We start from the raw sequence: 26,799 nt of genomic DNA, 5'->3' as shown, positions 1-26,799 counted from the left end.
CTGGACCCTATAGCTGTGCCAGTGGGGAGTCTTATTGGGGGCCTGGAGAAAGGAAGAAACCAGCCCCAGACTGACAGTGATCTCCGTGTGCTCTTAAGGGAAAATATGCTTTACTGTGTGTGTATTTATTATCCCTTCCCTATATGGACACCCCTCACTGGTGTTAGTGGTGAGGATTGAGGCTCCTTTATTGCTGGGCCAGTGCACGGTCATCACTCCCCCACTGGGGTAATCAGTAGGGATGCTCTACTTCACAATTGGCCCCTGGTCTCCTCTCTGCTTATAATACCCATCAACTCCCCTAATTCCAAATTTCTGCAGAAAGCTGCCTGCTGAAGAGAAAAGTCATCTTCATTGCACCTTACTGACCTCGACAGATTTGGTTCCCCTTCCTCTGACCTCATCTCCTTTACCCACCTTGGATTCTAGATCCAATTTCAGACCTCCTGTCTCACCCGACAGGCATGTTTCATCTGCATATCTCAAACCTGAAGATAACAGCACGGTTTCCCCAATTCTGTTAATAGCCAGACAGTCGATATTCTCTTCCCCTGTCCATCATTTACTTTTACTTCCCCATAAGGCTTCTATAAGAAAATTTACTGAAGTAAATGGGGAAGGTTTGTTTTTTAGGCACATCAGAAACAAATTAACCCTTCTCAGCTTCCATACAGTGTTCTTGAGTTTTTGGCAACAATTTTTAATGAGGGAGCTAGCTTCTCAACAATTAGAGTTCAGTTGCAGCAATTTCCAACTTTTATATTGGGTTTGACAATTCTTCCTTGGCTTCATCTAAGGTTTGTAAGGCTTTTTGAGAGGCACTCTCCTGCTGAGACCTCCCTATAAAGATCTAACTCCACCATGGGATTTAAATCTGGTACTGCAGGCCTTAATTCATTCCCATTCTGAAGCAACAGCAAAATGTGAGCTTAAATTTCTGACCTGGAAAACTATTTTTTCTAGTGGCCATTACTTCCACTAGAAGAATTTCAGAACTTAAAACATTGTCCTGTAAACCTCCCTACTTGATTTTTCATAAGGATAGAGTATCATTGTGTATCAGCCCTTCTTTCCTTTCTAAGGTGGTTACAGAAACCAATATTAACCAGTCCATTAACATGTCAGTTTTCTTTCCTACGTTTACTAACGAGGGTGATTATATGCTGCATTTATTGGATGTCCACAGACAATTATGTTTTTACTTGCATAGAACAAAAGAAATTAGGAAGACAGATCCATTATTTGTTTCCTTTGCAGATTCTAAATTGGGCAAATCAGTTGCAAAGATAACACTAGCCAGATGGCTGATGGATTGGATATCATTTATCTACAACAAGCTGCTTTACTATATATAACATGTAGTTTATATCATGAAATGTTTTATATCAGTACTAGTAAAAACAAAAAGTGTTTACTTAGTTACTTTTCCCCCACTTTTAGTGTCCTTCTAAACATTTATGGCATAAAATAGGGTATATGATTTACAGTCCATGCATAGATTTTACAAAGTCAAGAAAAGTCCAGTCTTTTTCAGCTGCTTTTTCTTGCAAAGCCATATTTCCCAAATGTGACTGAGGCTTTATAATCTTCAATTTACCCATTGATTTCAGTGCTGTTTTTCTTCTTGTTCATCTCTGTCTACCAACACCAGACTCTGGTTCAAGCCTAAGGTACTTATAATTCTTCTAATCTACTTCTGCATTTTTTTCTGTCTTTCAAGCATCTTCCTTTGGAGCACTGGAAATGCTTTTACTGGCAAAGTCTGTTTCTGAGCTTTACTGTCATAAGAATGAGAAACAGAGTCTCCTAATCGATGGCTCACTTTTTAGTGGAATAACTGTATTATCTCTCTAGCCTATTCTCCATCAAAAATGTATTTGATCTTCCATGAAAAAATGTTCTGAAACAGCTGAATACAGCAGTTTGAATTTCACACCTGCCTCTTGACTTTCTCTGAGTGCTGGAATAAATTTGCTTCTCTTCTGCCTGGTAAACAGTTTTTTCCACAAACACTCCATTGTGTACTATTTTTTAATACTTTTCCCTTCTGCCAGTTTTCTTAAGACCAACTCTTTCTGCTGATACGATTGCATCTTTACTAATACAGGAATTGGTTGCTTTCTTATAGCCAGGTTTGGATACACAAAATGTGCCCTTTCAATTAACAAATCCTGCTGTGGAAAAACTAGTCCATTTGCTGATTTGTGTTTTCATAAAATTAATGCAGTCTGTTCCATCCAGTTTCTGTGGTAAAGCAGAAAATCTCAGATTTTCTCTGTGGGCTCGGTCTTCTAACTCTGCAATTTTAAACAGCTTTTTCTTGAAGTTTTATACTCAGTCAGCCTTTTCTTCATACTATAAAAATGAGAGGTTGAAATTATCACTTCACCTGAATAGCAAGTTAAAGCTTTTATTTTTGTAGTCTTTTCTTATTTGAGTTGATATTTGTGGCTCAAAATCTTTTTTTAAACACCTTTAATGAATTATCTCTTGTGACATAGGCAAATTTACATTTAAACAAAAGTAATCACATTGTATTAAATTAACATTAACAAACATTATACTTCACATACATTGTGTGGCTCAAAATCTTGAACGTCTACAGAAAATTAAGAATCCCCATTTTCTTTTGCCAGAAACAGCTGAACTAGAAAGGGTCAAGAACATGAACTAAACCCTGAACTACGCCTAATAAATCACTCCAGTCCAGTGTAACTGAGGCAGGAGACAAATCATGTCTAAGTTATTTCTTACTGGAATTTATCAAGAATCAGTCCCACATTTACATAGCCACTGAGGGCATGCCTAACCCCCTGGTCTATGGTGGCTGTAGGGACTACACCAGAGAGAACAAAGGAAAAAGATGAATGGTCTGAAGAATAAGAAATGGCCACAGACAAATCAATCATCTGAGGCTGATGTATTTTAGTAGCCTACTGTTGTGGCAAAGGCTGTTTAATAATTTTCTTTTTTGTGGCTGGAAGAAGGAAGTTGTTCCCTGGGAAAACTGCAAAAGATGCCTGATTCTCAGAGAAGCCTGGCAGTAGTAGTTTATAAAACAAGAAAGTAACAAAAAAGTCACATTTCCTACCAAACAACACAGTAAAATCACTTTAAACACTTATCCAGCCTCCAAAAGTAAAAACAGCACAACTATTCCCACAGAAAAGGTAGTTCTAAAGTAGGTTTAACAACTTTTTTCCACACCAAAGTATTTATTTTTTATTTAACATTTCTTTAGTGGGGAAGTGCGACTGGGTAAGTTGCCCATTTTCAGCGGAGGCCCGAAGAGAAAAGTTCCACATATAACAACATAACAATAAGTAAATAAACAGTAAGTAATAGTCAATAAGTATTTTAAACATTAATGAAACAGAGAAAATAAAATCACATAGTAAACACATAAAAAGCTCACAGGAATATGTAGTAATACATATTTTGAGAATGCACTTAAGGAAAAAATAATTTGAGACCGTAGCAATTTTTAGTGTTACAGTGACAGGTTTAGCATACAGTGGAATTGTAATACAGAAATGCCTGATTGGTACTGCACACTGTTTTTCTTAATTTTGTTGTACGTAATGTCCTTGTATTCCCATAGGTTCAGAAAACAAGAGAGATATAGTGAAAGTGGAGAGTGGGGAAAGAGAAGGTGAGGAGAGAGAGGTGGGGTGACATAGGTTCAGCTTGGCGAGGAGCAGGAGCATAACCAATTGTCATTTAGGTGGGATTTCAGTAGTTTTTTGACGTGCTGGGTTTCCTGTGTTTACTATGTTCTGGGGGCCGGAGTTCCATGATTTAGATGCATAGAAAACAATGACTCTCCAAAGCTATTGTTGGATTTATTCATTTTGAGTAGTAATTTTTCAGAGGATCATAGAGTCCTGCTGTTGACGTGAATTTGAACTATGTTCTGTAGGGATGGACATTTGTCAGGTACATGAAATATTGAATGGGCTAGTTGATTTAAGGTTACTAGGTTGGGGAGTTCAAGCCATTTGAGTTGTTTCAGAGCAAGACAATGATGGGTTCTATGGGGGCAGGTTTGCAGCAAATCTAGCTATCTTGTGGTAACATGATTCTAGTTTGCTTAAGTCTGATTTTTTGAGATTGGTGAATATAGGGGAAGCATAGAATAAGGTAGATAGGTGGGTCCTAGTGATAGCCTGTTTGGAAGAGTTGGTTGAGTGGCTTTATTCTGTAAAGGGAACCTAATTTAATGTGAGCCTTTTTGATGACGTGAGATATATGTTTGCCAAATCTTAACTTCTCATCTAGAGTAATGCCTAGTAGCTTGGTTTCAGAGGTGGGTTTGATTAGTATGTGATTTGATGAGGTGATTGTAAAGTCCTGGTGAGGGAGGTTAGGCTTGTGATATTGGTTAGGGAACAGCATTAGTTTGGTTTTGTTGGGATTTAGGATGAGCTGGTATTTTTCTAAGAAGGACTCGATGGCAGTAAAGGATTTTTGGCTATTTTCATGTAATTTTTCTAGGGTAGGTGCGGAGCAGATGACAGTGGAGTCATCTGCATATTGTACTATAATAGCAAGGCTACTAGCTTTGTGTAGGTTATTGATCAGAATTGTGAAGAGCAGAGGCCGAATAATTGAGCCTTGTGGAATACCTACTATAATGGGGAGTGGGGAGGAGAGGTTATTGTGCCATTTGACTGATTGATAGTGGTTGGATAGATAAATTTGGAACCAGGTGAGGGTGGTTTTAGCTATGTTAAGTGAGGCCAGCTCATTTAGGAGTTGTTCATGAGAAACTGTGCCAAATGCCTCTGACATCTCTAGGAAGATTGAGGCAACCATTTGTCCATTGCTTTTTAGTTTGTTAACATTATGGATAAATTTGAGGAGTACAGTTGTAGTGCTTTGGCCTGGTCTAAATCCATGTTGTGCATTGGAAAGGAGGTTATTAGATAGTAGGTGTTGTATACGTTGATAGTGGACACACTTCTCTTAAGATCTTAAAAAGAGGGGATAGAATAGATATTGGTTTGTAGTTAGTTCAAGTGAGGAGCCTCCTTTGTGGAGTGGAATTACGTAGGAGGTTTTTCCAGGTTTTAGGTATGTACTGTTCAGTGATTGATCTATTGATCAGTATTGAAACTGGGTAGCATATGACACCGGCTGCTAGTTTGAGGTATTTGTTTGGTAGTTTGTTTGCTGCAAGAGTTGTGGGGTTTCGTTGGCCTAGGAGTTTCTTTATTCTACTTGTTTGGACGGGTTAAAGAGAGAGCGAGGTTGGTGATTTGGTGTCAGTAGGGCGGGGGAGTTGTGGGCAAGTTTTGCTTTTTATGAATGTGAGTATTGAGTTTATGAAAAATTAGTTGAAGTGGGATGCTATGTTTTCCTCTGAGTTTTTGATATTTGGAGGTGGAGTGGGGGTATAGCCTGGATGAATAAGCTGATTAATGCCTGGATGGATAAGCTGATAATAGAGGCCCAGAATTTTTGTGGGTTGTTCTGATGCTTGGTTTGTATGTTTGTGTGGTACAATTTTTTTAACAGCTCTAATTTTTTTGCGGACATTTCTTAGATGGCGGTAGTTTTCTAGGGAAGCTTTGGATTTATTGGTGCAATGTTGATGCCAGAGTTTATCTCTTTGTTTTAGTAATTCTTTGATTTTCTTAGAGAGCCATTGGCAGTAATTATTTTTTGTTCTTATATGTATTATGGGGGCTAGTGAATTTAGAACCTTGAGACATTTGTTATTGAAGTAGTCGACTGCTTCATCTAATGGGAGGTATTTTAATGGGGACCAATTACAGTTTAATAATGTTTGTTTAAAAGTGTCCTGGGAGAATTTTTTGTAGTATGTATTTGATTATATGATGTTGGTCATGTGGCTGAGCTATGGTGTCTTAGGAAGGTTATAAGGTGGTCACTTAGGCTTTCAGGTAGACAGCCTGAAGAGTGCGTTACGTAATGTTTATTAGTCAGGGTCCAGTCAAGAATGGATTTTTTGTTACATTCACCTACAAGAATAGACAAAACTAGTGTCAGCTGGGTAAAACCATACAGGTTGATATGATTTAAGGGGTTGTCTGAGGAGTAGATTTGCAATCGGAGTTGAAATCACGGGCCAGTATTGTTTCCTGACTAAATGAAGATGAAGCCCATGAGAGTATGTTTTCAACTGTGGTAGGGTTGTTATTAAGTGGGATGTATACTGCTATCAGTACTATATGTTTGTTGTTATTGTGTTTTATGTGTGAGGCTATGAGTTCTGTGTTATCAGTGTCAGGGACGTTTACCTGTAATTTTTTAAGTTGAAGTTGTCTTTATATAGATCTACTTTCATTAAATGAAAGTACATTTTAATGAATGTCACTTACCTGAGTTGATTCCACTGAAACCTCTTCATAACAAAAGCACAGACTGCTGAATTCCTTTCCCTGTGAAAGGAACCACTTGGCCACCATGGTAACGAACCAAAACAGAGCAAACCTAAGCCCACCAAAGTGGGGGGCTGTGCCCTCATGCCCCCCACACCCCACCTCTACTTAAATATACCAACTCCAAGATCGCACTAAAGGGGAGAGAGGGAAAAGTTCACCATGGTGGTCAAGGGGTTCCTTTCACAGGGAAAGGCGTTCAGTAGTCCGTGCTTTTGTTATGAAGAGTTTTCAGTGGAATCAGTTCGGATAAGTAACCTTCATTAAAACGTACTTTTGTTTAATGAAAGTAGATCCCGTTATATATAATTGCTACTCCTCCACCTCATTTTGTTGTTCTGTCTTGTCTGAGAATATTGTATCCAGGGAGAATGATTTTATTATTGTGTATTTGTGGTTTAAGCCAAGTTTCCGTTAAGATGGCAGTGTCAGGAATGTAGTGTGGTAGGGTAGCATGGAGTTCATGTATTTAGTTTAAGAGACTTCTAAGGTTTATATTCATAAGCAGGATGTCAGACTTATTCTTGGTCATATTGGATAGGAGAGGTGTATAGTGATTTGTTGGTTTGGGGGAATTGTTTGTGATGGTTGTCTTCAATTGGTTGGGAATAGGGCCAGTGTTGGGGTATATGTCGCCACATAAGTGGAGATTACCTTTTTATTAGGACTTAGGGGGAAATATTTGGAGGATGTTAATGGTTGTTTAAGTGGAATTGTTGAAGGGACAGTAGGTGGAGGCATCTATATGGGAATAGTTCAACATTAGTGAAGCTGTAGATTTGGGGTGCTATGTTGTAGTTAGTTTAGTTTTAGGTGTGTTTGTAAATGGGAAGGTAGCGGATTTTAAGCAGATTATGGAGGAATTGTTGAATGTGGTGAGGGAGAGAGCAGTTAGTAATAGTGGGATGAGTAGTGTATGAATATCATGTTTGTGCATTTGGTTTTAGGGGGAGATAGAGTAGGAGGGATTGTTTAAATGTGAAGTAAGGTTAAGAGAGTAGAATGTAGTTGGGGGTAGTGATAGAAAGGGGTTGGGTTACTATTAAGCTGTTATGTGGTGGGAGCCTTTTGATGTGGGGTGGTGATTAGGTGGAGTTTTTGAAGGGTGTGGTGAGGATAGAATAAATTTAATTGATATGGGGGTGGGTAGGAATGGGGGTAGGGAAGGAGAGCGAAGTGAGCTCGACTGTAGTGAGGGCAAATGGAGCGAGATAGCGGGAGTTCCCAGTGTGCACGCAGAGTGCAAAAAACTATCAGCCACTTTAAACTGATCTGGAAAAATGCAGAAGAATTGAGGTGGGATAGTATATAGCCAAAGACTCGTTCTGCAATAAAGTAAGCTATTGAGATTGAATTGCAAAAACCCTCATATAAATGCTGTAGTTATGCTTGCTTTTCTGTTTCAGATAACTTTGTTTGTCACACTCAGTGGTGTGGAGTTATCAAAAACAATAATTGTATGGGCACTATAAGCTGTATTTATAGAGCCAAAGATTGGCGAGCTAAAGTCAAAAAAAAAAAAAAAAAAAAAAAGGGGGGGGGGTGAAACTAACAGTAGACTATCTACAGGGTTTGGAATGCTGGTGTTCTGGAGTTGTGCTCACCAGTACAGCAAACAGCCTAACAGTAGGTTACAATTTAGCCCAAGGCAAGTTACGTACTTTAGTAAATTTCTTTTTTTTTTTTTTTTTTTTTTGTAAATATTTTTATTCATTTCCAAAAACAAGAAAACATGTATACAGGTTATTTATGACAGTGAAGTATTTACAAATTATTTAAAAAGGTTGGCTAAAACCACTAAACAGATATCAAACATTAAAACCAAAATAAAGTATTTACAAGGGTGTCTATTGTTGGCATATAATTTTGAGATCAAAAATACTTTTTCCCTGTGGAAGTTGGTCGGTCCTGATCTGTTGGCTGGTCACAGCACAGGTAGACTTAGGAAGCAAACTTTTTATGTTAGGATGTGGCAGGAATAACAACTAGCAGAAGAAATGGAAGAGTGTAAGGTTAGGTGGGGTTAAGACACAGTAGTAACAGAGAAAAAAAAAGCAGAGCTCCTGCTATCAAATATTTAATAATGGTAACACTCCCATTAAAAGCTATGAAAATCACATGACAGTCAACAAAACTCATTTTTCCTATCTTAAAAGTTATGATTTCACAGAAAAAGTTAATTTTCTAACAAAAAAGTGAAGTGTGAACTTATCTGCATAGCAGTAAGTAAGTGTTGGCCGACAGTCAATTCTCAAAGACATACACGAGGAGCTCTCTTCAGGGGCTAAACCACTATTTTTCTTCAGCTCAGCTTAACTGTCAATAACTCTGGAGCACAAAAACTTCTAGCACAATAACTCAAGCTGCAGAAAGTAGAAAGGGCTGTCACCAAGCTTGGGAAGCCTATAACAAGGGATCCTTTAGAAGTATTAGGAATATTTCAGAAATTCCATTAAAGTCTGTATAAAGCAGAGAAATAGGGAAATCAAGAAAAGATACAAATGGAAATATTTGTGGAAAAATTAAATATGCCAAGGTTAGAGGTACAGGAGGCTCAGTTGCTAACATGATAGGAGTTGATGAGATAAAAATGGTGATATTTAACCAATATACAGGAATGTCCCCAGGAATATAAAGCATTCCTGTGGAAGTCTGGAAGCTGTGAGGGAAAAAATTATAAAGTACTAGAAGATTTTGCTTAACAGCATTTTAGGAGGAGGAGAAGAACTAATATCCTAGAAGAAAGCAGTTGTAGTTGTAATACCTAAAGAGGATAAAGATCTATCAGATCCAGCTTTCTACAGGCCCGTTTCAATACTAAACCATGATTATAAAGTACTTGTGTCTATAATAGCAAAAAAAATCGTAAAAGTGATGCCAAAAGTGATAGATATGGATCATTGTGGTTTTGCGGAGGGAAGGCAAACATTTGACAACATTAACAGAACATTGATGATCATCCAGATGGAAGCAGAATGTAAGAAAATACCACTATTGTTGGTGGATCTTGATGCAGAGAAAGCATTTGACATGAGTAAGCTGAGACTTTGAGCAGAGCATTGGAAGCATTTGCATTCTATTATAAAATTATAAGGTTGATTACGAGGATAGATGAGAGATCGGAGGTGAAAATTAAATTAGGTGAGATCCTCTCTGATAATCTCTGCTTGAGCAGAGGAACCAGTCAGTGGGTGTCCTCTCTCCCTTTTATTTGCATTATATTTGGAACCATTGGCAAAGAAAATAAGGAACTCAGAAAATCAAGGATATAATTGCTATGGTATTCAGGAAAAGCTGGCTTTATTTGCAGATGACATTATTTTATATCTGACAAAACCAGAAAGGGACATCACAGTGCTGTGGAACATATTGAGACAGTTTCAGATTTTTCCGGAAAACAAAATTAATGAAGCTAAAACAAAGGCAATAGCAGTGAATTATGTACCCACATATGAATTGGTTCAGCAGTATCCATACTGAAAGGGATATGACAAAATTAAGTATTTAGGAGTATGGATTAAAAATGATTCTCGTGTGGCAGCTAATGATATGTGGGAAGAGACTAAACAAAAACTTAGAAAATGGAAGCTCTGTTACATGGGTATCGATAGTAAGATACAAACAGTTGAAATGTTTTTAGTTGCTTTATTCTTATAAACAGGTCAGGCATATTTTTATCAACCAGAAGGGAAGTTGTAGATAGCAGTTAATAAAGAGCTGAGGGATTTTATCTTGGAGAGAAAATTTGCAAAAGTCAAGTGGGATAAGCTTATTCTTCCAATAGAACAGGATGGTTTGGGATTACCCTATTTGAAAGGGTATTTCAGAGTGACACAGTTAAGGCTCCTACACATAGCACAAGCAGAAAACTGTAATTCAGAGTGAAAAGATGTTAAAACAGAGGGAAGCTCAAGAAACAAGGAGCCAATGGGATTTTTGATGCAGACCTTTTAAGGAAGATAACAGTAGTCGTACAGAATATTATATTCAGAAAGTATTCTGAGAACTAAGCTAACACAGGAGTGAAAAAAAAGAGATCCTGCTGATAGGAATGACTGCAATTAGGGATACAGATAATGTTTGCAACTGAGATTTTCGGTGTGGTTTATTTTCATTTATATAAATGTAGGATTGCCTATGTCATACATGATAATTTAATAAAGATGTATCTTGTTTAAAAAAAAAAAAGATAACGTCATTAAGGATCATAATCAGATTTTTATCTTTCCCATTCTTAAGTTTCAGAGGAATTATTTTGCTAGGACTGCTTTTGTTTGTAGACAGCCTTATCAGTCCTCCAAAGGTAAGAAAGTTCCTAGTTTTTTTGCTAAACCAACTGAGAAGCATAGACCTCAAAAACCTGCCTTTCAGGATAAATCTTTCTCCATCTGTGATTCTGCCCTCCTTTCCCCTCAGCCAGGTTCCTTTGTCTTTCAGAACTTCTCTGTCACTTCCTGTTTAGCAATGTATTACTTCAGACTTTTAGGTTTTGTCAGTCATATGTCAAGGCTACTTCATAGTGTGGAAAACCTTTCCCCCCTTTTTGGGCATTCCTCAACCCCCTGCACATCAATTCCCCATTTTTTTTCAGGGGTGTTGCAGGGTTTACTGGGTCAAGGCACCATTCAGCCCATTCCAGAGGCCCTATGTGGCACAAAGTTTTATTCAAGGATGTTTCTGGTCCCTAGAGAAAGAGGGCTCCTGGATGCCTGTTTTAAACCTTTCTTTTTTTGAATACTTTTCTCAAGGTATCCACCTTCAGGATGCTTTCTCTCCAGACACCATTTCTTCAGGCCTTTCTAGTTTCTCTAGATTTGAAGGATACCTGTCTTTATAAATCCCATTCACCCTCTATTTAGGACACTTTCTGGATGGTTTCTGTCGAGGTGATGCACCCCCCCCCCCATTTTCTCAGGCCTTTCTAGTTTCTCTGGATTTGAAGGATACCTATCTTCATAAGCCCAGTCACACTTTGTTTAGAAAGTGTTTAAGTTTCTCTCTCTCTCTCTCTCTCTTCCTCACATTGTCAGTTCTTTGCTTTGCTCTTTGGTCTTTCCACAGCTCCAAGGTTACTCACCAAATACCTAGCTCCAGTCATAGCATTCTGCAGGCTTCAGGGAGTACAAATATTTCCTTATCTGAATGATCTGCTCCCAAGGTGCTGTCTCTAACAACCTACTTCCAACTCTTCATCTGTCTCTCATCCCTGCCAAGGAATTTCTGAGGTTTCTGGGTTTCATGGCCTCCACCATCTTCATGCTCCCTTTTGCTAAGCTTCATATGAGGAAGTTTCATTGGCACCTGCAGTCAGTGTGGATTCTGCATTGCCACCCTTTGGACTTTCCAGTTCGCTTGCTTTCTTGTCTCAAACTTGAGCTTATTTGGTGGATTCAGCATATGTTTCTCAACCCGAGTGTCCCTTCCCAGCCTACCACCCTGTCTCAGGAGATCTTTACAGATACCTCAGACCAGGGGTGAGGGGCTGCTCCCACCAATCTGAGGATTCAGGGTCTCTGGGCCCTTCATCAACAACTGGATCACGTCAGAGAGATGTGAGCTGGTATCCTTGCTCTCCAGGGTTTCAACTCCCTTTTGTCTCCAGGCCCTTTAAGGGTCTGTAAAGATGACACCATAGTCATTGTACATAAACAAGCAGTGGTGCACAAGGTCTTATCTTGTCTGCACATTAGCCCTTTAGGTCTGGGATCTAGATATCCAATTGCAGGTCTCTCTTCTGACAGTTTATACTCCTTTGGGACAAAACCTGATAGCAGACTCTGTGCATATCCAGGACAGAACCTTACAAATGGATGCTTCACAGAGGCATGTTTCTGGACATAGTTCATTGTTGGGGTATTTTTCAAATGGATCCTTTTTGCCTCCCCTCTGAAGAAACAACTTCCTTGCTTCTATTACAGAAGCCCAAGCCCTGTGGCTTGGAGGGTGGATGCCATTTCATTTTCATAGAAGGTGATGTTCTTTTATGCTTTTCCTCCTGTTCTTCCCAGAGTCCTACACAAGGTCAAACAGGATTTTTTTAAAAGTCTAGTTGGTGACTCACTTTTGGCCCAGACTCAATGGTTCCCTCCTCCTTTTTAATCTGGCCAGGGGTAGTCATCACATGTCATTTCACTGAATGGGTGTTCTCACACAAGACAAGGGGTCTGTTCTTTACCCTCAACTGTCCACACTTCATTTGACACTTTTGGTGGTAAGGTTTTAATCCCATTTTGACACCAGTTTTCTGAGGACTTGCCTAAGGTTCTGCAGAAGGCCAGGAAACCCAATACTAAAAAAAATCATATATGTCCTAATGGAAAAGATTTTCTGTTTGGTGTCTTAAGTTTCACCAGGATCCCTTTTCAGTGGTTGGGGTACTTTTGGTTCTCCCTTACTTGTGTGAACTTCTCTTTGCTGGCTTGACATATTCTTCTGGGAAAACTCAATTGTCATCAATCTATGCCTGTCTACCTTTGAATCCACTGTTGGCCTGTCATTTTTAGGTTAAACAATTTCTAAAAGCCATCCTCCATATCAGGCCCCTAAGAAAGCTTGTCTCACCTTCTTAATTTTGTTCTTGAGAAGTTGACCAAGGCTCCCTTTGAACTTGCCCCTTCTTCTTTGCAACATTGCACCTGGAAGACTGTTGTATTGGTTGCCCTCACCTCCACCAAGAGAGTTTCTGAACTCAAGTCTTGATGGCTCTTCCCCCTTTTTGATTTTTTTTACAGAGGCAAGGTGTCTGCATACTAATCCTTCTTTTATACCAAAGGTGGTCATTGAGTTGTCCCTTAATCGGTTTGTCCAGTTTCATTCCCTTTTTCCTTCTCTGCAATATGCTAGTGAAAAAGTTCTGCACACCTCGGATCTTCATAGGCAGCTCAGGTATGATTTAGACAAGACAAAGCTATACGTAAATCTGAACAACATTTTGTTTTTCATGTCAGGACATTGGGTTTGGCAGTTTCTAACAAACCATCTCCTCCTGGATTTCAGAAGTCATTTATTTTTATTCTTTTCATGGCAGTTTGCTGTCTCTGTTTATTTATATTTATTTATTTATTGATTGATTGACATTACTTCTGTTTATTTATATTTATTTATTTATTGATTGACATTTGTTAACTGGGTTAGTCCAGCTGAGTCAGGGGTCCATTTTCAGCGGAGACCCAAGGAGAAAAGCTCCAGAAAAATTACACATTACAAATTAATACAATAGTTGGAAAAAAAAGAAATTGCAAATTATGATAGAGAAAATGTTACAGATTATTACAGTAGTTAATAAAAATATAGAAATCAGCAGACAACATAACAGAAGTAAACAATTAAAACATAATCAATTTACCGGTCGAAAAATATTGCATATAGGTAAATTCAAATAGTGTAAGCATTTAAACAGAAAGCAGTTGGTACATAATGAATGGAAAGGAATAATATGAGAGTCAGCTGCAATATAAAGAAGTTAAAATGAAAAGACGTTAGGAAGGGTCAAGTGGGCGCTTGACATGGACAGCAAAAGACACGGACAGCACACAATAAGAGAAATAAAAAGCACAGGTTTATTCCACGATTCCAACCAGATGAACGTAAGCGCTTTCGGCAGGTTCAAATAACCCGCCTTCTTCAGACAACCACGAATTTACAAAACATTTATTATATACATTCATGTTAAAAATCTTTAACCTATCAAGGTGAAGTGCATTCTGCAATTAAATAAAGCCATGACAACCTTAAAGAACTGGAAACTAATGGTCCAAATGCCTTAATACATTTCTAACCTTAAAAAATCGAAACAAATTCTTTAAAAACATTCAAAGTATTATGAACTTAGAACCTTATCCATATTTTGAATACAACCAATTGTTATATTCACTAATGCTTCATATTTACATACTGTTAATGTTGTTATGAACCTATTAGGGTGTTTCTACTACTGAAGCCATATACAAGGAGGGAACACGAGGCTAATATTATGCATAGATTTTTTTAGGAACCATATCTAAAACTTCGCTTTATGCTCCTGTTTGCAGTTAAATCCTATAACTGCAAACATGTCATATATTAGCAAAATTAAACAGAAAAATTAACAAAAAAGTTTGTTTTACAATATTATTAAATTTAAACATTGGTGACCATTTGATGCCAATGTTTATTGAATGAATTACTCCACTCTAATGATGTTATGAATTAAAACAGGGGAGCTGATATACCAAATATAATGCCCACTTACAAATAAAATACAATAACCAAATATGTAATAAAAATATGCCTTGATGTAATTTAAGAAATGGCCATTAACAACTCATTAATTCTAGGTAATATTTACATCTTATTATTGCAAATGGCCATTTGGCTTTTTTAGCCCTATACGGGGTTTGAATAATAATTAATGAAAATAAATATACATATAAATATAATTATGATTATAATTATAGTTTTTTACCTATTAAGAGATAGCCATTTTAATACACATTTGATAGATAGACTTTCATTAATACCAGGGAAGACATGAGCCCTAGTCCTGATCTGCCAAAGCAGTTCGTCGATTTCTAACAAAATCTGCCATGGCCCTCCTCTTGGATCAATCTCACGCTGTTGTAATACAAAAAAATGGAACCCATGGCCTGGGGACTCAAGGCAATGCCTTGCAAGAGCATTATTAACATCGAGTTTTTTAACAGCATATTGATGTTCATAGATTCTATTTTTTAGCCTTCTCTCGGTTTTACCGATGTAGAAGGCTTTACAGGAATCACAAATAGCTGCATAAGTGATGGCTTTAGAATCGCAATTATAATGCCCATTACACTTATATTCTTTCTCATTTATTGTGCATGCTGTTGTTACTCTAATGAATTTACATTGTGGACATACGCCACATCTAAACATACCCCACTGTCTATTAGACCTACGAACTGTATTTCTTTGAAAAATGCTCTTCAAATTTTCCCCCCTTCTGTATGTAATTTTGGGGCAGTCACCCAATAAAGAACACAATGTTTTATCTTCTTTTATTATCTCCCAATTTTTATTCACAACTTCTCTGATTCTAAAAGAATCAAAACAATAAGTCTGTATGAAACTGATATTGAATCTGTTGTTTTCGTTTATAGAATTGATGTTACCTGAAGTTGTTGGGTATAAATGATCTTTCAAGTGTTGTGGATCATTATTACTTTGGTCAGAAAGCAAGGGCATAAAGTGTCCAATCTGCCTTTTATTAGTGACTTCAGTTAAGATGTTAGATAATAATCGCTGGGGATAACCTCTGGCAATGAACATGTCAAAAAGGTTATTACATTCTAAATGGAAGTCATCTGGATCACTCACCATACGGGCTGCCCTCACCATCTGACCCTTAACCACCGATTTCTTTTGGTGGTAGGGGTGGTTGCTGGAAAAATGAAGAAAAGCATTAGAATATGTTGGCTTCCTAAATATTTTACTTTTTAACTTTTGATTAAGCGAGTCTTTAGTTAATGTAATATCAAGATAATTAATCTCTGTGTCATCAAATTTATATGTGAATTCAAGAAAATCAGTTAGTTTAGTGATTTTTTCTATAAATGACGGGATCAGGTCGCTATGACCTTCCCATATACAAAAAATGTCATCCTGGTATCGTGTATACCAGGAGACATATTTTGAAAAAAGTTCTTCTTTAAATAGGTAATTAAACTCCCAATGGGCTAGAACTGCGTTGGCAAAAGATCCCCCGCAGGGCGAGCCCATAGCTACACCCGAAGTTTGTAGATAAAACTTCCCCTCAAAGGTGAAGAAATTGTTAGACAATACAATTTCTAAGAGAGTTTCAATCAAATTGATGACATCATGATCGACATTTTTACGCAACATGAACTCTCTGACCCAAGCAAGACCAATTTGTTGGGGAATGACAGTATATAGGTCCCTAATATCAATAGTGAGAAACAACATACTGTCATTATATATGAGGGTATTAATGTTTTTAAGGAAGGACCAAGAATCTTTGCATATGTGGATTTCTGAGTTGATCAAAGGCTTCAGAATATTATCCACATACTTGGCACATCCCTGAGTTATAGACCCTCTACCATCTATTATTGGTCTAAATGAGGGCGAAGTGAGTCCTTTATGGAGTTTCGGGGTGCCAAAAAAGAGTGGAATTTTAGGAGCTGACATAGTGAGATAGTTGAGAGTTTCAGTGTTAATGTATCCTTCCAAAAGTAAATCATAAAGCATGCTATTAATTTTTCTATAGGCTCCATTAATTTCATTGATGGATGAAATTTGGTAAGCTGGTGACTCAAGATGTGCGACCAGGTACTCAACATATTTATAATGGTCCATGAAGGCTAAACCCCCACCCTTGTCGGGTTTCATGACCCTAATCTGACAATCTTTTACCATTTCTATAAAGTCTTTTTGTAGGGGGGTAATATTGTACAGATTTTTTTGAGTACTATATATAGTTTGATTTCTAATAGCCCACAGGTCCATTTCGCAAATTTTTTCAAATGTTTGTAAAGTCTGGACCATGTCGTTTGTAGAAAGACTTTAAGTTCTTTTTTAAACGATACTTTTGATAAATGCTTCTTATGTTAAGGGGAGTGAGTTCCAGGCATGAGCAACAGAGTGTTTATACAGGGACATGCCGATATTTTTATTGGATTTGTCAATATCAAGGAGATGTTTGCTAGTGGTACAGAGGTGGCGATGAGGGTTATAGTAGGAGACTAATTTAGAGATGGAGGGGCAGGAAGAAGGGTAATTCAGGATAGTGTGTGTAATATATAGTTGGGGCAGAAGTAGTTGATGAGAGAATTCCGTCCATTGGAGTTTTTTAAGGTCGAGACAGTGATGAGATTTGTGGTGTTTGTTCTAGTCTGGTGATAAGGGATACTTGAACATTTGTAAGGACAGGAACAGCATAAAGAAGACGGGGTAGAAGGAGGGACTGAGCTATGGAGGATTTAGAGGAAGGTGTAAGGAATTTTTGGTTGTGATAGAGAAGGCCAAATTTCTGGTGGGTCTTTTGTACGAGTTGTTGGATGTGAATATCAAATTTTAATTCATCATCAGTAATTACTCCTGGTAGTTTGATATGCAGTTCAAGTTTGATTATGGTGGTGTTGAGGGAGGTGATATAGAAAGAGGGTTTGTGCTGCATGAGTGTTTTAGGGAAGAAGAGAAGAAGCTTTTTTTTTTTTTTTTGGATTCGGTATTAGTTGGTTGCCAGAGAGACAGGTTTCAACAGAGGAGAAGGTTTGTTGAGTGAGAGCAAGAAGTTCTGGGATGCTTTGAGCAGTTGAGATGAGTGGAGTCATTGGCATATTGTAGTAGTGTAGAGAGGTTAGTAGCAATGTGAAGTTTATTAGTGAATATATTAAACAGGAGGAGGCACAGAATAGAATCTTGAGGGACACAAGTATTTACAGGGAGGGATGGAGAGAGGACAGTTTGCCAACGGACGGATTGTTGCCTTATGGAGAAGTAGCTAGAGAGCAATTTGATGGAAGAGGTGGAGAGACTGAGGTCAGAAAGTTTAGGCAGAAATTTAGAGTGAGAGAGAGTATCAAAGGCCTTAGAAAGATCGAGTAATAGACAGGAGACAAGCAAGTTGTTGTCACAGGTTTCAGCTATTGTTTGTGTGAAAGAGTAATGCAGTGGCAGTGCTATGGGTGAGGTCTGAAGCCATGTTGGGTAGGGGTAATGAGGTTGTTGTTGAAAATGTGTTTGATTAACTGACTATGGATGCACTTTTCCAAGATTTTGTATGGGGGGACAAGATAGTGATAGGTGTAAAGTTAGAGGGATCAGTAAAATTTCCGCCTTTATGGAGAGTGATTGTATAAAAGGATTTCCATATGTCTGGGACAAGGGTTTCAGAAATGGAATGGTTGATATGAATAGAGATAGGGTAGGCAATGGATTGAGCAGCTATTTTTAGAAAATGGGAGGGTAGTTGATCGGCAGAAGGGGAGCAGGGCTTGAGTTTATTTAGGAGAGATTTAATAGTGGTGATGGCAGCTGGTTGAAAAGAGAATGTATTGGGAAGAGTTTTGTTTTGGGGTGATAGAGGGGTTGAATCAGAAATACTATTTTGTGTATTCAAAGCAAGTTTTTGGATAGTTTCTGTGAAATAATTGGTAAGGATGGTGGCAGTTTCTATAGCAGTGTAGTGTGGGTAAGGGTTGGGAGTAGTAGGGTTACCAGGTTGGAGCAGGTTGTTAATGGTAGTCCAGATTTTTTTAGATTTTTGTGTGGGCTACATTGGTTAAAGAAAAAGTAAGCTTTCTTATCTTTAATGACTAGTCTTTTGGTCATGTTACAGAGCTCTTTGTATCTCTGCAGTAAGAGGTGGGATTTGTTTTTAGCCCAGGCTTTCCAAGGTTTATCCGAAAAATGCAAGGTACTAATAAACAGAAAGGCACTGAAGTAACATAACAGGTAAAATCACTGAACCTTTATTGTCCAAATATAAAATGTTGAAAAAGCTTTACTGACTAAGCGCTTTCACCCTCCTGGGCATCTTCAGAGTCTGTTAACTTCATTGAGAACAAACTTGAAATACACATATCAATTAATACATAATTAAACAGAACTAATGAAACAAACAAGTAATTAATTGGTTAACCCCTTAGGTGTTTGTTAACCAAATCTTTAACTTTTGAAAGATCAATATTTCTTATATATTAAGGTCACAATGTGGTTAATCAAAACAAAAACAAAAAGTAAAATGAAAATAAAAAAACTAACATGTATTATTAATGTCCTAATTAAAACAGAAGCTCGTATCCTTTCCATGTGTATAAATACCATTGTTGTGTGTTAAATGCAGGCTGCCTTATGTCTTAAAATGCACGCTAAAGACAAAGTGTCATTGATACCTGGAGCATTACTAGCATCTAATCTCAGCTGCCAGAGGCATTCCCTTACCTCCAAAATAGTTTTGTAGTCTCCCCCAAACTCCTTTGTATAAAGCCTATCTATGACAAAGAATATAAACTTTTTGAAATTTGGGCAATGGTTCGTATGAATAAATAATGAATTACTGTTTTTTTTGTTTTTTATATCTCTGTAATGTTCTAAAATTCTTTGTCTTAGCTTTCTAGTAGTTATACCTATATAGAACGCGGGCAAGATAAACAGGTAGCAGCGTAAATGACCATGCTTGTGTTGCAATTACAGTGGCCAGGACTCTTCAGAGTTCTCTTGCATTTGCCTAAACAGACATAAGGACCATCGTTGATAAATTTACAGGATTTACAGTTGCCACATTTAGCCATTTTGGCAGATCTTTGTCCAAAGGATCTAGGTGTCTTCTCTAACAAATCCTTCATGTTCAAACCTCTACTGTTTATAAATGTATCCCAAACAACAAACTAAAACAGTGAGTGAGAAGGTAACTGAAAAACCAATTAGTAAAAACAAAATGGAAACTCCAGCAAAGCTAGAACTTCCACTGAGTGACCTCTCAAACCTCTTGTATCAGAGGCACATGGGATATATGCAAATAATCTTTATGGACATCAGGTGTTTCAGCTGATTGGTGATTCTGATGCCCATGACTTGTTTTGTTGTTTTACTGGACAATTTCAGGCCAATAAAGCCCAACCTCACTAGCTGTGGATATGCATATTTTGGCCTTGTTATGACCTCATCAGCACAGCACAAGCAGAGTGGTTGACTAAGCATTAAAAACACAGGGCTGTTACACTGTTATTTCAGCGATGTTCTCACTCATTGTTTTAGTTTGTTGTTTGGGATATTTTTGCAGTGACCCTAATGATAATGGAAATCAGTTGGGTATAACAACCCCGTGTTTCTAATGCTTAGTCAAACACTCTGCTTTTGCTATGCTGATGAGGTCATAACAAGGCCGAAATATGCATATCCACAGCTAGTAGGGTTTGGCTTTATTGGCCTGAAATTGCCCAGTAAAATGACAAAACAAGTCATGGGCATTGAGAATCGCCAATGAGCTGAAACACCTGATGTTCATAAAGATCATTTGCATATATCCCATGTGCCTCTGATACAAGAGGTTTGGGAGGTCACTCAGTGGAAGTTCTAGCTTTGCTGGAGTTTCCAATTTGTTTTTACTGATTGGTTTTTCAGTGACCTTCTCACTCATTGTTTTAGTTTTGAGTTTTGTGAATAGAGAACTCCTGTGCTGGTGGGATCAGATTTTTTTCAAATCCAGGCCTTCTCTTCACTATTCCAACCCTTGCTTAATCTGTACAGTAAATGCATTGAATTTTGCATGAGATGCTGTTTCAATAAGGGTTGAAGTGCAATCATTTTGGAATGTTATAGACAGGCCAAAGCACATCAAATTACAAGAGATATTCGCTGTGATCTGTGCTATAGAAATTCTCCATCTGTCATCCCAGAGACCTTTACAGGTGAAAAAATACAATACCACAGTGATGTGGTACTTTAGCAAGGAGGCCCAAGATCCTTCTCTTTTTGCAGGCTGCCTTTGATAACTTGGGATGTTACTGTAAAGCATGACTTCACACTCCAAGACTCCTATATTCTGTTTGATAAAAAACACAGTGGCAGACCATCTGAGCAGGACCATGTCAGACACTCATGAATGGAAATTAAATGGGGGACTTTTTTTTTTCAGGAATTGATCCAGTTGTAGAAAACACCCAAAAAAGCTGTTCACCTCCTTTCAAAACAGACACCTAAGCAGAGTCTGCTCCAGGGCCCCTTACAGTCAGACTGGAAGAAACCGATGCTTCTGCAGTTTAAACAGGGTGGTTCCTTTATGCCTCTCCACTATTATCCAGGGTAACTGTGAAGATTCAGAAGGGCTCTCCATAGGTCATTGTGGTGACTCTCTTCTGGCCCAGGTAACAGTGGTTCTTCATTATTATAGAATTGACCAAGGACAATTGCCACAAGTTTCCTCACTGATTGGATCTACTTACACAAGACCAGGGGAAGTTTGATGCACCATAATCTGAAACTTCTGTGATTCACTGCCTGCATGATTCAATTTTATTTATCTTTTCGGCACCTTTTTTCAGAGAACATGCAGCAGGTATTAAAAGATGCAAGAAAGCCTGTTGCAAAAAATCTTCATGTTAACATGTGATAGAGGTTTTCTAGTTGGTGCCTAGCTGACAACCAGGGCCCTGAATGGGATTATGTACCACTGGTTATACAATTGGACAAAATTTGGCCATTACTTTCCTCTGGCCTTTTTTAATCTTCTGGGAAGGTTCATTTTTTGGCCATTTCATCCTGTCTGCCCATGGATCGTCCTTTTTCATCTCAGACTTTGGTCAAGCTGTTTTTGAAGGAGGTTTTACGTATTAGGCCACGTAGAAAACAGGTGGAACTTTCTTGAGATCTTAACTTTGCGCTGTAAATGTTAACTTTGTCTTCCTTTGATCCTACTGATTGGCCTGATATACAGTTTATGACTGGGAAGACCGTTATTCATTGCTCTGGCATCTGCAGTATGAGTATCTGTGTTTCTAGCTGTTGTGGTGGGTGAACCCTGTTTGGTTTTCCAAAGAAATAGAGTTTTCTTTACATACAAATCCCTCATTCAAAAGTGGTCTCAGAGTTTACTTTAAATCAATCCATCAGTCTCCTTGCATTCTTTCTAGAATCCTAAAATCATGGAGAAAAGATTCTTGTTAATCTGGATGTGCTTAGGTAATGTTGGCATTATCTTGATGTAATTAAGCCCTTTAGGAAACCTGATCAGCTGCTCATTTCCTAAGAAGGGACAAAGAAGGTTCAACATTTGTCTAAACAGAGTATATCCAAATGGTTGTCCCAGGTTATAGCCTTTTATTTTCACCATGGTAAATCCATTGCTGCCAGTATAAAGGCTCACGGTGCTATGGCCTTGTCTTCTTTAATGGCATGTTGGAAAGGAGTGGATTACAAACATTCTGAAGGCAGCTAATTGGTCCTCAGTGCTTACCTTTCCTAAGCATTGCAAACTGGATTCCTGTTCTAGTTTCAGATCTCAGTTTGCTAGAAAGATTCTTCAGGGATGCCTGGATTTTTATCCTCCCAGGTTGGATAAGCTATGGTAATCTCACTTGGCTTAGGCTACTGCAGCAGTGCGACTGATGAACATAGTATGGTTGTGCAAGTTGCACTTACCAAAACAGTGAAGTCTTCACGGCTATATCAACAGCAACCCCTTGTCATCATTCTTTTTTATTATGTGACTGGTTTCTTCAGGATAGTTGGCTTGCTCTTTTCCTTCTTGGGTGCAAGAAAGTCCTTATGATTTTGGTGTCCAGGCAGTTTTTTTCTCCATTGGCACTTAGTACCAAGGAAGCCTGAGCATATATGCAGACAGCAGTGAGGACTACATGTACTGTTTTATGTGTGTGTGTCTGTGTGTGTCTGTGTGTGTCTGTGTGTGTCTGTGTGTGTCTGTGTGTGTCTGTGTGTGTCTGTGTGTGTCTGTGTGTGTCTGTGTGTGTCTGTGTGTGTCTGTGTGAGAGTGTGAGCAAGGACATCTTTGGTGGTAATGCAGATGCCCACTCACAGTCCCCTTGCATGTTTCTTTTTCATTTTTTATTTTGCACTGCCCTAATTATTTATGCATATGACATTTTGAATTTATTGACTCTGCTCCTTTATTTTTGCCTTTGTTGCTTAGCAAAGTAAAGTTGGCACAGTGCAGTCTTAACTGCATATACGCAAGAGCATGATACCAGCAAATTTAATGATGTATATGATATAGGCATGCAGAGAGAACTGTGATTCTACAATTTAAACAGGTTGACTGTTTTAAGAGATAAGCTAAGATAATGATCTGTTTCTTTTACTGCTCCTAGAGTCACTTTGTCTTGTATTAAAAGAATACATACTACAATAGCATGAAGTACAAGATTTGCTTTTTGAAAAAGCTTTGTACTTTTTTTTTTCCAGTTCCTGAGGAGTTCATGTACAATCCAGTCTCAAGATCATATGGAGAGCCACATAAAAGGCCTGAGGTGCAAAATGCAACAATAGAACTTATTGCACCTTCAGAATATATGGTATGTTTTTTGGAAGCTTATACTGACTATGAATGTGAGCGGATTTAAAATAAATAAAGAAAGAAAAAAATGCACTCAGAGGAGATGTGTTGTAATGATATTTGGGTAGTAGTTTTATCACTTGCAGGATGCCTCCAAAGGTCAAAGTCCCCCCGTCTATCAGGAACAGCATTTACAGATCTACGCATTTTTATCTTTTGTGATCTTCTGTGATACTTCAGTTTTCTAAAGAAGAGTCATGCATTCAGTTTAACATTACAGTGTTTAGGAGTCCTTTTAACAGCACTGTGCAATTTCAGGCAAGTTTTCTGGCATGATGGGCATTGTTTTAATGTCTAACTTTCTTGATTATCTTGTTTTCAAAGTATGATGGCGTAACAATAATATAATTGCATAAATTTTAACTTAAGCAGTTGCCATACCTCTCAACTGTCCAGATTTTCACAGAATGGCCAGATTTTTGCCTCATATTTTTTGGTCTGGCAAATGATTAGCAAATCGTTGAGGATGAAATCTAGAAAATAGTGATAGGCGTTTGAGTTTCAGACTTAATTCCCTTCAAAAAATTCATACTAGTGGAAAACCTGTTATTTTATCAACTTTCAGTTTGTAAGAACAATATTTAAAAATTGTCCCTATTTTTGGGCCATTGTCTGGATTTTTTGCTCTAAGAGGTTGAGAGTTATGACAGTTGCTCTTCCTTTTAATATTTCTCCAATTTCTTCTTTGGCTGTTATAGAGTAGACAGATGTTAAGTATCACAATACTGTGTGAAGAGAGAGCCTAGAAGATAATAGGTCTACTTTGTAGTATAACACTGAATTAGTGGATGCCAGTCCTTTGAACGAATGCATAACCTATGTTTAGAGGGCAGTGGGTCAGGACAGGATTTATACCATAATCTCTAAAGAACAAAGGGGAGATTCAGTAACACAGTTTGTTACCATTTTTAGCAAAGTGTGAGGATTATAAGGTATTTGAAGAACAAAGAAGGATTTCCTGAGTAAGACAAAGATAAGGGCAGGCAAACATTGATCTGTCAAGTTTGCTTTTGTGAGAGAAAAATATAGCCTAATGTTGAACTGCTGTAAGATCTGAAGTCCGAAACTGCAGACAAATGTGAGACTGTGGATATGGCCTTACTACATTTCAGTAGAATAATTGCCACAGTAATCACGAAAATATAATCAAATAGCTTTGGAGTAGAACTTAAGTAAAGCATCTTGGATATTGAATACAGTTTATGCAAAACTTTTCACCTTGATGTCGGAGAAACATGGAGTGGGTTATTGGGGGTGCTCATATCAATTAACCTAATTGGTAAGGCAGCAGTATTCAAAAGCAGTGAGGAATTCTGGGGTACTGGAGTGTATAGGAAATGGTAAGTATTAAAATTCTCTGTGCACCTTTGCATACATCTGATGAGTTTCTAGTTGGAATACTGAATGCAGTTATTGGAAACCTGTCTATGAGGGTGCAGATTGATAGCAGGTGGAATCTCAAAAGAAAAGTATTTTGAACAGTTGAGGGCCTACATCTTAAGTCATTTGAAGAATAAAACAAGGAATTTGTTGTAGTCTTGAAGAAAAATCAGATTGGATGTGGCTGGAACTTTAAATACTGTAAGGAAATTAGCAGTATTCAAGTAAGTAGCATCATTCAGAGAAAAAAAAAATTAAAATAAAACATGGTGCAGTTCAGCATTTGAAGCAGAAGTTTAAGTCTGTGAACTGTAGTTCCTGTGGTACAGGGTTTGTTTCCCTCAGCCCTTTTTTGACTACAGTGCGACCTTGAGCAAGTCCCTTAAGTAGACTTTGCTCCCCGGTCACCCCGGAAAGGGACTGTGTCTCCAGTGGACCTACCTGGTTAAATGGATCTTATTATTATTATTATTGTTATTATTATTGTTAAGGTGGACAGCAGTGAAGGTGTATTTGTCAGTCTTCCTGTGGAGAATGAGAGTCAGAAACTAACTGTGTTCAGGAATACATGGAAGAGTTGTAAGGGGTTTTGTTGTGATTGGAAAAAAGTGTGTTGATTGGTTACTTCTGCAGTTTCTTCATTATGTAGGAAAATTAAATAGAGCAGGTGGACTAAGCTGTCTATATCTGCTATCCAAAGTTTGTTTCTTCATTACTGACTTGTGCAGTAGTTTTCTTTTGCACATTGTTACTACCATATTAGAACACCTAATGTGGTAAGCACTACAGGGAGATCATCAGTTACAGGTAAGGCATTATCAGAGCAGATACCACTGTCAGAATGAATCAGTTAAGATTACAGTTTTTTTTTTCTTTTTCTATAGCTCAGACCACCCCAGCCAGCTGTATACCTTTTTGTGCTAGATGTTTCACACAATGCAGTGGAAACTGGGTACTTGAATGCACTCTGTCAGTCCCTGTTGGACAATCTCAACTCGTAAGTTTTATTTTTTTTAAATCTGTTATTTTTCTTAAAAAATGTTACATGTGTGTACAGTTTTCATGTCATCGTGTACAGGTGTTTCTTTGCATTATGTTTTCTAGAATATTCGATTACGCCCATCCCACTTTTCAGTGAGCATAAGGTGATCAAGCCCATCTATGCCATGTCAGCATTTTTTTATTACTTGTCCTGAGGTTTTGTAATAATTGAGTTGCGTTTATTAGTTTAGGGGTGCAAGGGGAGCCTGTCCTTCTTGAGGTATGATGGTCTTCTCTGCTACCTAAAAATGTTTTTTTTTTGGCCATTTGATTAACTAGGCTGAAATGTCCAAATATCACTTAAAAGATAGGCAAGACATAATTGTATCTGTCTGTAGCAACAATCTGCTGCAGTGTTAACCATGTAAGGTTTTGCATAGTAAAACATTGCATTGTTAAAGACACCTTAAAGTCAACTACTTATCTAAAAGACGTTTTGTTACTGTGTTATTACCATGTTTTTGAATATTCTTCATTTGCAAAATAAGTTATTCCTTCGTCTTTTGTCTAGTTGCTGAAATTACTTCATTGTAGGTATTTGTCAAATTCCATTGTAAACCATTGTGATATCACAGAAATGCACTTTAAAATCCAAAGTTCATTTGAAGGTTTCTGTGTGCAACATACACACATTGGATGTATATTAGCAGCTTCATAGACTGTATTTACGAAATTATGCATGATGATAGCCATTTTCTATTATAGCTAAGCCTGCTGACTGAGAGGTTTTGTCCTTGTCTGGTGGGGTTAATTAGAAGAAGATTTTTTTTTATAACACCTTTATTGAATCATCACTTCTGACATAGGCAGATTTACATTTATACAAAAGTAATCAAATTGTATTAAATTAACATTAACAAAAATTATACTTCACATATATTGCTGTATATCATATAACCTAAGCAGTGCTGCACAAGTTATTTAATC

The 26,799-nt window shown here is 37.7% G+C and overlaps 1 protein-coding gene across 1 annotated transcript in view; it reads left to right on the top strand.

Annotated features, from left to right (window-relative positions):
• Window positions 1–26,799, top strand: part of SEC24A (SEC24 homolog A, COPII coat complex component) — a 2,581,543-nt gene that overhangs the window by 1,138,951 nt on the left and 1,415,793 nt on the right. Inside the window, exons 9-10 of the mRNA XM_044069234.1 lie at window positions 23,301–23,410; window positions 25,716–25,828. Coding sequence (XP_043925169.1) covers window positions 23,301–23,410; window positions 25,716–25,828 — 223 coding nt within the window. The remainder of the gene's footprint in view (window positions 1–23,300; window positions 23,411–25,715; window positions 25,829–26,799) is intronic.

The sequence above is a fragment of the Protopterus annectens genome, chromosome 4.part0, assembly GCF_019279795.1.
Source record: "Protopterus annectens isolate FY-2018-M chromosome 4.part0, PAN1.0, whole genome shotgun sequence".
Taxonomy (NCBI): domain Eukaryota; kingdom Metazoa; phylum Chordata; order Ceratodontiformes; family Protopteridae; genus Protopterus; species Protopterus annectens.
The sequence above is the reverse complement of the archived record's forward strand: the minus strand, read 5'-3'. Positions and strand labels throughout refer to the sequence as shown.